Source organism: Urocitellus parryii, chromosome 3, assembly GCF_045843805.1.
Source record: "Urocitellus parryii isolate mUroPar1 chromosome 3, mUroPar1.hap1, whole genome shotgun sequence".
NCBI lineage: Eukaryota > Metazoa > Chordata > Mammalia > Rodentia > Sciuridae > Urocitellus > Urocitellus parryii.
In genome coordinates this window covers 152,397,875-152,411,040 of record NC_135533.1, presented here as the reverse complement: position 1 = coordinate 152,411,040, position 13,166 = coordinate 152,397,875, and the positions used below count along the sequence as shown (strand labels likewise).

General features: G+C 41.3%; 1 protein-coding gene and 1 pseudogene across 1 annotated transcript; both read right to left on the bottom strand.

The window, feature by feature from the left end:
• Positions 1-3,361: 3,361 nt before the first annotated feature.
• On the bottom strand, positions 3,362-11,182 carry LOC144253787 (uncharacterized). The gene is given in 11 exon segments (XM_077796465.1): positions 3,362-3,637; positions 3,960-4,689; positions 4,691-6,097; positions 6,099-6,296; positions 8,302-9,206; positions 9,208-9,380; positions 9,383-9,688; positions 9,852-9,885; positions 10,556-10,788; positions 10,846-10,890; positions 11,146-11,182. Coding segments are annotated over 11 exon segments (4,344 nt in total).
• A 237-nt stretch (positions 11,183-11,419) lies between these two features.
• LOC144253786 (carnosine N-methyltransferase-like) overlaps positions 11,420-13,166 on the bottom strand; it is a 39,836-nt pseudogene continuing 38,089 nt past the window's right edge.

The following is a 13,166-nucleotide window of genomic DNA, read 5'->3' as shown; positions in this document are numbered from 1 at the left end:
CATTTCTTTCAAACTAAGGAAATTATGCTAAACATAGGTATTGCTTTTGTTGTAGCAGGATTTGTACAGGTCATCTAGGGTCAGGGGAGGGCATGAGGCCAGGATGGGAGGCACAGCTGGGCACACACTTTATAATGATGCACACATATACATATATGCACACACTCAGATGCACACAAGGGCAGTGATGGTTTTATTATGTGCATAGGCTAGAAGAGGGTCCCTATGTCTTGAGTAGATGGTTTTATGTTACAGGGACCTGGTCCTAGTTCTAGAGCCATCCCCAGGATGTGTACAAGAAGACCTATAGCCAACTTCTTTGTCTTGTCCACTCTGTGATGAGTGTGTAATTTCTCTAGTTGCCTCACTAGACTTGATGCTGCTGTGACATCCAGATTCTGGGAGGAGGAACTTACCTATGCAGTAAGTATAAACATGGTTAGCACAGCCTTAATAAATTATGTCCTCTGACCTATTCACTTGGGCAAAGGGGTGGAGAATCACCACCCTTAGAATCCAGGATCATGATCACTGAACAGATGTCTGCCCCTGATTTTCCTTTTGGTCAGGTTTCTTTTGTGCCTATGCCCCAGACTAGAAAATACCAAGACAGAATGGTCCTGTCACCCATAAATCAACACCTCATCATTTTGAAAATTATTCATTTGTGGTTAAAGCTAATTTAAGAAAGAAATGTTAAGGCTTACATAGTTTAGTAGCTAGGACTAAACTTAAGAAATACAGAATTAAGTAAGTCCTCCAATGACTCTTCTATTATTCATTGATACCACATTTTTGAGTTTAGAATATCTTAACTGAAAAGCTACAAGAAAAAAAAGTGATGCAAATATTTATAGAACATTTAAAATCAACACTCATGAGTGAGAAATTAAAACAAATAAAATATCTAACTTCGGAGTTAACTAATGTTTATTCTATAATTTGAAAATGTAGGTAACATTATTAAAGGATAAAACCTGATAGTAAAAAAAAAAATAGGTAACAAAAACAATCCATCAGTTTTGATCTGTTTTTGACTTTGTGAGAAAAAGATCTTTTGGTTTGATACAAGTTGAGAAAACACTAGTGAGCGAATAAAAGGCATTTTTAAAATTATTCAAAACTAGCATGCACTCCTTGCTGTTCAACGGATGTTTTTAAATATATATGCTCCTTATTTTTTTCTTAAAAATAATTTTGTTTTTTCCCATTTTGCAGTTAATTTCAAGTTTTTTTCAAATAAGTGATAAGAATTTCTACCAAATATATGCCTGCCAAGTACTGAGGGACACAAAAATATCATAGTTTTATTTTGTTTTGAAAAACCTCAGGTTTCAGATTTCTCTAAATTGACAAGTCAAATTAACTTCGTGGAACCCTACCCTGCATACCAGGAATAAAGGTCAAAGTGCTCCCTCACTCTATGCAGAACCCACCCTCAGATCTAATGATTCACAATTAATTTTCTTATAAAAACCATGACACTTAAGTTACCAGCACATTAAGTCCCTCTAATCCAACTGCCAAAGAGATCATTTAAAGTAATCATAATCGTCTATAATTATATTCAATAAAAGTTCTTTCTTTTCTCCAAGAAAAGGTTAAAACATTGTTCACCTTTACTCTCCAAGAGATTGAAAACAGAATTACAAACATTAAAATAAAAAAAGAAGAAAGGAAGGAAGGAAGAGAGAGAGAAAGAAAAACTCCACCTAATAAAGATGTGCTAAAGGTAGTAATTTATGGCAGCATATGTAATTTTTAAGCTCCATCTATCAAGGAACAAAATTGTGTTAATATGAAATGACATGAATGCCTTCTTCTTAAGGACACACCACAGGGGATAATTTATCCCTGAATTTCATAGTCAAGATTTTCCACATTAATAACATTATGACAGTTTTTACTAGTATATGATTAACTAAAAAAGTGCTTCCTTTCATGATCCTGGTAATCCAAAAATTTTAAAAAATCCATTATTGTAAACATCACACTGGACAAAGTGTATTCACTTTTAGTTTGAAATCATACATTTCGAATGGGCAGATGTTTATTTTCCACTCTTGTAGTGCTACTTTTAAAAAGACTTTTGTGCCTTACTTCAAATGTTGAGTTCATTTCAAAGTGATCCATGATGAGTTTGCTTTCATAAAGTGTTCTATTTAATGTGCATAAAAGACTTAATTACCCAATTATATTTTACTGATTAACTTTAATATTTCATACAAATTAAACAGCTGATTCTTCTCTAAATTCAGGTGAACCAGAAAAAAATACAATCAATTAATTTGGAAGAAAAATGAATAAATTTATATTTTATATATAGATTGCTAGGAAGAAAGCAAATAAAATGACAATTCCACATGTTGAATGTAACAGAACCTTAAACTTCCAAAAATAGCATACGAAATGCATATAAAACAATACAAAGGCGATTATTATAGACTTCAGTACAATCAGTCAAATACAATGGCAGACTTGTGACAGTTTCATGAAGACACTGGAGATTAGTTTTTTCCAACTGAAAGACAATTGTGGGCTTCAGTGAAAAAGTATATATGAAGGTTATTTCCTCCATTTTTACTTGTGCAATGGAAATCTGCATTGCATACTTTATTTATGAACAAAAGAATTGGTAACTTAAAGTGAATAGACACTATTTCTACATATTATTAGTGTTAGGGTCGGGCAAACATCGGAGGAAGAAACCACCAAGAGACTTGTCTCATGCAAAAGCAAAGGGTTTATTGGGGGGGGGGACCAGCATGCTGGGGCCCAGAGCTCTCCTGAGAGAAACTGGAGCCCTGAGTATAGCTTAAGCAGAGTTTTTATACAATGTTTAAACAGGGAAGCTCATATGGCAGTTAGGGTGCAAGAGTGGGATTGTTACAAAATAACCATTACAGAATAATCATGCGTTTTGTCAGGGGGTGTTGGGTCAGGGTACATTTTGACATAAGTAACTGTTTTTAACATAAGTTTCGGGTTCCAGGAAAACAGAACTTAAACTTACAGAAAAGCAAAACTTAAACTTAACAGGAGAGAAAATCTTAAATTTAACCTTTACATTCCCCACTCCTTTTTCTGAGTACTTCTAATCCTAGAAGTGATAGATTATTGAGGAGTGTCACATTCTGTTTCTGCTAATGGGACATATTGTTGTCTTATTACCATAAGTTTAACTTGTCCAATTTCAGCTTGGAGAAAGGAGACCACACGGTTGAGTATACAGGGTCCCACAGTTAACAATAACATGAGGATTATTAAAGGACCAGCTAGGGCTGATGGGGGTTAGGATTGCTGGTGGTCAAGGGGAGAGTCCATAGCCCTATCCATACGACGAATACACAATTTGAAAGGGTTACCAGTCTTTTCCAGTTTCCAATCGGAGTCTGGAGAGGGAGCAGGCTTGAGATGGGAGGCATGGATCCAGGAAGCGATTCCATCCACTTTTACTGCCGTAGGTATTATAAGCAGCACTTGATATGGTCCCTTCCAGCGAGGCTCCAGAGATGACACCTGATGCCGATTTACATAGACGAAGTCTCCCACTTGGTATCGGTGTGGGGTTCCTTGTCTCCAGGTTGGCAGGAAGTGGCCAGCTGTTTCCACAGGTACCGTTGGGTTTTTTCAAGAGCTTTAAGTCTGTCAAGCAAGGGAGTATGGAAGGAATCATTAAGTCTCAAAGTTGGGGTTAAGTCTCTTATTGGAGGAGGAGTACCATAGAGGACTTCTTAGGGGGTGAGATTACATAAAGAAACAGAGGGAGTATTTCTTGCACGAAACAGTGCATAAGGTAGGAGCATAGTCCAATCTTTTATGCTGGTCTCTAAGCTTAATTTTGTTAAGGTCTCTTTGATGGTTCTATTCATCCTTTCTACCTGTCCTGAGCTCTGGGGTCTCTAAGCACAATGTAATTTCCAATTAATCCCCAGGGTCCTGGCCAATCCCTGACTTACCTGGGCCATGAACGCCGGTCCGTTATCGGACCCTATTACCTTAGGCAGCCCAAATCTCGGGAAGATGTCCTCCAGGATCTTCTTGATTACCACTTGAGCTGTTTCTTTTTTCATGGGGAAGGCTTCAACCCACCCTGAAAAAGTATCTACAAAAACTAGGAGATACTTAAGTCCATACCTTGCTGGCTTAATTTCAGTAAAGTTCACTTCCTGGAATTGCCCCAGTCTGGTTCCTCGTAGGCGCTTCCCTGTGGGAAGCTTGGAAGGGTAAGCATTAACCAATTGACAGACCCGGCAGGCTCTTATTACCCGTTCGGCTATTTCTTTTCGTTGTGTGCCGGTCAGTGGAAATCTCTGCTCTTGATCCTTCAGGAATGCCTGTAGTTTCTTTGAACCAAGGTGAGTGAGTTGATGCACATCTTTAACATAGTGTAGGGCTTTTTGAAATTGCAGGCTAGGCCCAGTGGAGTCAAGGAGTTCAGTGTCAGTTTCCTGATAAGTTGCCTGGGTACTGGACGCAGTCAAATCTCCTGACTCTTGTTCCCCCCGTGAGGAAAGTGTTAACATGATTATTCCGTTTAGATCTGTCAATTTAGCTTCCTCATTTGCCCTTCTGTTTCTGACCGCCATGGGATCATTTCCCTTTTGGTGCCCTGGGCAGTGTACTATAGGTAATTCTTTGGGGTTTTGCACTGCTGGAGAGAAGGCGAGAATCTCGTCTTTGTTTTTTTTTTTTTCCAGCTGAAGTTAATAGTCCCCTTTGCTGATAAATAGCCCCGTGTATATTGGCGGTAGCAAATGCATAATGGCTATCAGTATATATGGTGGCCTTTTTGCCTGCAGCTAGTTCTAATGCCTTTGTAAGGGCGATTAGCTCTGCCTCTTGAGCAGATGTCCCTTCCGGGAGACCAGAGGACCAGATGACTTTAGTCCTGCTAACTATTGCTGCCCCAGCTCATCGCTTACCATCCTGGAGGAAGCTGCTGCCGTCCATGAACCACACGACTTCAGGATGGGGCAGTGGCTGATCCTTTAGATCCTGTCGTATACTGGTCTCTTCTGCCAGTATATGTTGACAGTCATGAATGACAGGCTCTGACAATTCTTCAGGTAGGACTGTAGCTGGGTTAAGTGGGGCTGGGGGTCCCAGTGTTATTCTGTCTTTGTCAAGCAACAGGCTCTGGTAGTGAGTTATTCTAGAGTTTGATAGCCATCTGTCTGGAGGCTGACGAATGATGCTCTCCAGGGCATGAGGGGCTATAATGGTTAGCTTCTGCCCCAGCGTTAATTTATCAGCATCTTTTATTAGAAGGGCCACTGCTGCTATAGCCTTTAGGCAATGGGGCCACCCGCTAGCCACTGGATCTAGCCTTTCGGATAGGTAGGCTACGGGTCTCTTTCAGGGCCCTAAAGTCTGAGTGAGCACTCCTCGTGCTATTCCTTTCTTTTCTTCAATGTAAAGAGTAAAGGGTTTTTCTACATCCAGAAGTGCCAGTGCTGGAGCTGATAGCAGCGCCTTTTTAATGTCATCAAAAGCTTGCTGATGTTTGGGGGTCCATTGGAATTGGGTGTCTGCCTTTAACAGTGGGTATAAAGGAGCGGCTAGGGATGCAAACCCAGGAATCCATAATCTACAAAAGCCAGCAGTCCCGAGAAACTCTCTAAGTTGCCTCCTATTAGATGGGGGCAGTATCTGCACAACAGTCTGTTTTCTGGGTCCCGTGAGCCATCTTTTACCATCTCTAAGGGAATACCCCAGGAAAATAACTTCCTGCTGGCAGATTTTAGCCTTTTTGGCTGAAGCTCTATATCCAAGCCGAGCAAGCTCGGATAATAGTGCTTGTGTCCCAGACTCACAGTTTTCCTTAGTGTCAGCTGCCAGCAGCAGGTCATCCACATATTGAAGCAGGGTGACTTCTGGATGCATAGTCCTGAAGTTATTGAGGTCCCTGTGGAGGGCTTCATCAAAGAGAGTGGGGGAGTTTTTGAGCCCCTGTGGGAGTCTAGTCCAGGTTAGTTGGCCAGATGTTCCTATTTCTGGATCCACCCACTCGAAAGCAAATAGTAGCTGACTGTCCTTATGTAAAGCCAGACAAAAGAAGGCATCTTTTAAGTCCAAGACAGTATACCATTTTCGCTCTGTTGTTGACTTCCCTTAAGTTATGCACAGGGTGATAGTCTCCTCCTGGTTTCTTTACTGGTAGTAGAGGAGTGTTCCAGGCAGATTGACAGGGCCTTAGGACCCCCAGAGCCAAGTATTTTTGAATATGAGGCCTTATTCCATTTCTAGCTTCTTTGCTTAGAGGATATTGTTTAATATTGATTGGGGAGGCAGAGTTTTTTATTTTTTGAGAATTTTAATATTTATTTTTTTAGTATTTGGTGGACACAACATCTTAGTTTCTAGGTGGTGCTGAGGATCGAACCAAGGCCGCACACATGCTAGGCGAGCACGCTACCACTTGAGCCACATCCCCAGCCCCACTATTGAACTATTTTTTTATTTTTTTATTTTTTTATTGGTTGTTCACAACATTACAAAGCTCTTGACATATCATATTTCATACATTAGATTGAAGTGGGTTATGAACTCCCAATTTTTACCCCAAATGCAGATTGCACAATCACATCGGTTACACATCCACAATTTTACATAATACCCTATTAGTAATTGTTGTACTCTGATACCTTTCCTATCCCCTACTATCCCCCACTCCCCTTCCCTCACATCTTCTCTCTCTACCCCATCTACTGTAATTCATTTCTCTCCTTGTTTATTTTCCCATTCCCCTCGAAACCTCTTATATGTAATTTTGTATAGCAATGAGGGTTTCCCTTCATTTCCATGCAATTTCACTTTTCTCTCCCTTTCCCTCCCATCTCATGTCTCTGTTTAATGTTAATCTTTTCTTCCTACTCTTCCTCCCTGCTCTGTTCATAGTTTCTCTCATTATATCAAAGAAGACATTTGGGATTTATTTTTTAGGGATTGGCTAGCTTCACTAAGCATAATCTGCTTTAGTGCCATCCATTTCCCTGCAAATTCCATGATTTTGTCATTTTTAAGTGCTGCATAATATTCCATGGTGTATAAATGCCACATTTTTTTTTTACCCATTCATCTATTGAAGGGCATCTGGGTTGGTTCCACAGTCTAGCTATTGTGAATTGTGCTGCTATGAACATCGATATGGCAGTATCCCTGTAGCATGCTCTTTTAAGGTCTTCAGGGAATAGTCCAAGAAGGGCAATAGCTGGGTCAAATGGTGGTTCCATTCCCAGCTTTCCCAGGAATCTCCATACTGCTTTCCAAATTGGCCGCACCCAATTTGCAGTCCCACCAGCACCTTTTCTCCATATCCTTGCCAGCACTTGTTGTTGTTTGATTTCATAGTGGCTGCCAATCTTACTGGAGTGAGATGGTATCTCAGGGTGGTTTTGATTTGCATTTCTCTGACTGCTAGAGATGGTGAGCATTTTTTCACGTACTTGTTGATTGATTGTATATCCTCCCCTGAGAAGTGTCTGTTCAGGTCCTTGGCCCATTTGTTGATTGGGTTATTTGTTATCTTATTGTCTAATTTTTTGAGTTATTTGTATACTCTGGATATTAGGGCTCTATCAGAAGTGTGAGGAGTAAAAATTTGTTCCTAGGATGTAGGCTCCCTATTTACCTCTCTTATTGTTTCTCTTGCTGAGAAAAAACTTTTTAGTTTAAGTAAGTCCCATTTGTTGATTCTTGTTATTAACTCTTGTGCTATGGGTGTCCTATTAAGGAATTTGGAGCCCAACCCCACAATATGTAGATCAGAGCAAATTTTTCTTCTATCAGATGCAGAGTTTCTGATTTGATATCAAGCTCCTTGATCCATTTTGAGTTAACTTTTGTGCATGGTGAGAGAAAGGGATTCAGTTTCATTTTGTTGCATATGGATTTCCAGTTTTCCCAACACCATTTGTTGAAGATGCTATCCTTCCTCCATTGCATGCTTTTAGCTCCTTTATCAAATATAAGATAGTTGTAACTTTGTGGATTAGTCTCTGTGTCCTCTATTCTATACCATTGGTCCACCAGCCTGTTTTGGTACCAGTACCATGTTGTTTTTGTCACTATTGCTCTGTAATATAGTTTGAAATCTGGTATCGCTATACCGCCTGATTCACACTTCCTGCTTAGAATTGCTTTTGCTATTCTGGGTCTTTTATTTTTCCATATGAATTTCATGATTGCTTTATCTATTTCTACAAGAAATGCCATTGGGATTTTGATTGGCATTGCATTAAACCTATAGAGAACTTTTGGTAATATCGCCATTTTGATAATGGTAGTTCTGAGGCAGAGGTTTTTAATTCCACTACTATCGGAGGCTGTTTGACTGCTAAGCCTAGTCCAGCAGTTTCTGCCCAGGCATCGGGGTAATCTATTATCCATTTCTGGGGTAGTTTGCCCGTTTGATCAGTCTTAGAGGGCATGAAGAGTTGATGTTCATCATCTACTGACATAGTTAAAGCCGTGACTATGGGAGTCTTCACTGAAGGGTTTAGAAATTCCACTTGGGGACCATCAGGGTTAAAGGTTATTCTGGCCCAAAGTTTGGTGAGCAGATCTCTGCCCATTAATGGGGTTGGACATTCTGGGATTACTAAGAAAGAGTGATGAACTTTTCCCTTCCCCAAGTCCATATTCCTCTTAGTTGTCCAGGCCTGATATTTACTGCCATTAGCCCCTTTAACTAGTGACCTCTTGTTTGACAAGGGGCCCAATGGAGTTTTAAGGGCTGAGTATACTGCTCCTGTGTCTAGTTCAAAGTTTACTGGAGTCCTCTCCACTTCAAAAGTTACCCTGATCTCGGGGAGGGGATCCGAGCCCCGACTCCCCTAATCATCTTCCAGGGTCAGGATGGCTGGCTGACGTGACTGTTTCTTTTTAGGGCATTCTCTGGCCCAGTGTCCCTTTTCCTTGCAGTAAGCACATTGATCTAAAGCCAGGGGCGATTTTTGGCATGGGCCTAGGTACCCTTTTTTGTCTCCTTGCCTTTTAACTTCTAGTCTATCTGCTGCTGTGACCAGGACCTTTGTCAACATCTTAGTCTGTCTTTTATTCCTCTCATCTTCCTTCTTTTCCCTTTCTTTCTCCCTTCTTTGTTCCTTTTCTTCCTCTGTCTCCCTTTCATAATATACTTTCTCGGCCTCTCTGACTAAATCTCTTAAAGTCATATCTTGTAGTCCATCTAAACGTTGTAGCATTCTTTTTTTTAATATCTAGGGCAGCCTGCCCGATGAAGGCCATTGCAACAGATGCTTTTTGGTCCTCTGCCTGAGGATCAAAAGGAGTATATCTCCTCTATGCTTCCATAATTCTCTTTAGAAACATTGAGGGAGACTCATTAGGCCCTTGGATAATCTCTCTTACCTTGGCAAATTAGTTGACCATCTGGCGGCCACTCGGAGACCCACTATTAGAGCCCGGCGATAAGTGGACAGATGCTCCCTACCTTCCAGGGTGTTGGGATCCCAGTTGGGTCTGTTCAGGGGAAAGGCAGCTTCAATTAGATTGGGAAGTTGGGTTGGTCGTCCATCTGGTCCAAGAATATTTTTCCTGGCTTCCAGGAGGATCCTTTCTCGTTCCTCAGTTGTGAAGAGGGTCCCTAGAAGCTGTTGGCAATCGTCCCAAGTAGGCTGGTGTGAAAACATCAGTGACTCTATTAAACCTGTGAGTCGGGTGGGATCTTCAGAAAAAGGGGGATTATTTTTTTCCAGTTATATAGATCAGAAGAGGAGAAGGGCCAATATTGGTAAGCTTGTATTTCTCCCCCTTGCCCATCATCAATCATTGGCCCATAGGGGCGGAGGGGGAGCATCACGGGAGCATCAGGATTCTTAATTATTCACCGTCAGCTGGTTCCCCCTGCTGGCCCAATTTCCTCTGATAGAGGAGGAGTTGGGTTTATTGCAAGGGAGTCATCTGGAGCAGTTTCTTCCACCGAAGGGATTGGATCTGTTTCAGGGGAATTGTCTATAGGACGTTGAGGGTTGAGGGGCATGGGATATGGGGGTGGAGGAGGGGAATCTAGTAAGGTTTAGATCTTGGGATTCAGGGAGGATGGAGGAAGAAGAGGAGGAGGAGGGGAAGGAGCGGAGGGTTTGAGGGACAGAATGGTGGGGGTAGAGGTGGAGGCAGGTACAAGAAAAGATTTCACCCATGAAGGGGGAGATTCACAGAGGTCCTGCCAAGTAAGAATCTATGGCTGTTGATCTGGATGACTATGTGGCCCCGGCTCAAAGACAATATCTTTGACTTTTTGGATTAGAGGGAGGTGGAAGGATCCTTCTGGAGGCCATCCGACTCCGAGAGTGGGCCATTCTGATGTACAGAGAGTCTGCCAGGTCCTGCGTTTCACTGAAAAAGAAAGATTCTGGGCCCTTGAGCGGACTTTAGTCCAATGATCAAGGGTCCAAGATAGGGGAGTTGAGGTACCGTGTCCCATATTGAGAGATATGCAAACAGTAAAAGTAATGAAACAGACAATAAAGACAAACAATAGACATCCACCACAAGTTTGAAACAGAAACCAAAACTGAGTAGCTGGCAGAACCTGATGGGCTGGCAACAGAGTCACTGAGTCTGAATCAGTGGCAAAATACAGCTGAGCTGAGGGCTCTTCCGTCTCTCGCATCGGGGGCACTTCCGTCCCTTGATTTCCCGAGTCCACCAAGGCGTCCTTTGGGGACGTGGCCTGTGGCTTCTGGACACGTCTGTCCACCACCGCCGGGGAGAACTTATGCTCTCCGCCAACAGCCACCTTGCCAATCCCTAAAACTGAAAGTCCTGAGCGATTGCCACGAAGAAAACAAAATCAAAACAAAAAGGAGGTGCCTTACTTACCCCGAGAGATGTCCGTTGGGGTCTTTCGTTCGCTGCTGCCGGATCCTGGAAGAGCCCCAAAATGTTAGGGTCGGGCAAACGTCAGAGGAAGAGACCACCAAGAGACTTGTCTCATGCAAAAGCAAAGGGTTTATTGGGGGGGGGGGGACCAGCATGCTGGGGCCCAGAGCTCTCCTGAGAGAAACTGGAGCCCCGAGTATAGCTTAAGCAGAGTTTTTATACAGTGTTTAAACAGGGAAGCTCATATGGCAGTTAGGGTGCAAGAGTGGGATTGTTACAAAATAACCATTACAGAATAACCATGCCTTTTGTCAGGGGGTGTTGGGTCAGGGTACATTTTGACATAAGTAACTGTTTTTAACATAAGTTTCGGGTTCCAGGAAAACAGAACTTAAACTTACAGAAAAGCAAAACTTAAACATAACAGGAGAGAAAAACTTAAATTTAACCTTTACATTAGGAATAAGAAGGCACCACTGATTTGATGTCTTGTAATCAATGATAGTTGATTTTGAGTTGTTTATCTCAGCATTTGTTCTTATTAAACTTTTCTGAGTGATATAACCTGAAACCATTATTGTGGCTTATGAACTACAAATAAGACAAATTCATAATAGTATTTCATCATAGAGAAATCCTTCACAGTCTATGTTGACAATACGGATTCTTTGTCCACCTGTACCTGGAATCTATTTTGCAGAACAACATTGTTTATATCCTCATAGCTCAATTCTATGGAAAATTCTTTGCCAAATTTTCAAAGTGGTACAGCAGAGAACCAAGATTTATCAAAATTCACCTGGCTTGAATGTGTTTCATATTGGATAAATATAGTCAATTACATTGTGATCTGTGCCTATGCAGAAACAGGGGGCAATATAGTGCCACCTACTGCATTATGAATAAATCTCCTGAAAATCTTCTGCTGTCAAACAAAATTTAGAACCAGGAGGAAGACTGTGGGGGTCAATATCAGGGAAAAAATGGGTGGCATCTGATCTTCTGATCTCCCATTATTGCTAAACAGGTAGATCCAGGAATAAAGTGTATGTTTATTAATTTTAGAACATCTGTTCAGAACAAGGTTGAGATAAAAGAGCCTAAAACAACAACAACAACAAAAAAAAAACCACTTAATTCCTATCCTTGACAAGGATCACCTAGCACAGCTAATTCCCAGTCCAGATTTCCAAGTTCAGCAACAGGTATCAGAATAAGTTCTTTAGTAGGATCCCATCTGTCTTAGAAAAACTCAAAATTTCTTTAATGATTAGCTCAAAAGCCAGGCAGAGAACTGCACTTGCATTTTTCTTACTCTCACGGAGGTTGCCCAAGCCTCCCCTGCAGCCCTTGTGCAGCTGAGAAAGGGTCAGTGGGAGGCAACAGTGTTGCTGGATTGCCTGCTTGGCCCTAGGCATCTCAGCCTTGCTGCTCCTAGCTACTGAAAGTGCTGTGGCGGCTGGTTTCCTCCAGATGGCGCTGGTCGCAGACATGCCCTGAACAGGCTGCCCACCCCGCCCCCACCAATCTCAGGGTTCCAAACACACTGGGGTCTGACTGGTTTTCAGCTACTGAGATTGTATGGCCTTCAAGGAGTGATTGTAGTTGCTTTCAAATATATAGATTAACAATAAAGTGCTTTAATGTATATTTTCATTATATAATTAACAAATTTGCATGAATGTAAGACAAAAAATTCTTGCAAATTGTCAAGCTAATATTGAGTGTTATCTTTGTAGTATATGAAGTTTGATGTCAATGTCTTACCAAATTATCTATTCTCTGACACTGCCGGTACCTGGGCATCAGAGATATATGTAAATTGGCAGGTCTGCAGTATAAGTTGGTTGGCTAGCTGGGATAAGATTTATTCCCAAGTATTTTGAAAATAGTTTTTGTTGTAAATGAATACATTTTATGTATTTGTATTTGGTGCTGAAGATCAAACCCGGTGCCTCATGCATGCTAGGTTAGCGCTCCACCACTGAGCTACTAACCCCAGTTTCTATTCCCAAGTATTTGTGAGGCTATTGTGAATGAGATACTTTTCCTGATTTCTCTCTCTGCAGATGCATTACTGGAGAAGAGCAAAGCAATTAATTTATGTAAGTTGACCTTTTATCCTGCTACTTTGTTGAATTTGTTTATCAACTTTAGAAGTTTTCTGGTGGAGTTTTTTGGGACTTCTAAATATAGGAGCTTGTCAACAGCAAACAGAGATAACTTGACTTGTTTTCCTATTTGTATCCTTTGAATTTCCTTCTTTTGCTGGATTGTTCTGGTGATAGTTTCAAGGACTATGGTGTATAGTAGTGATGAAA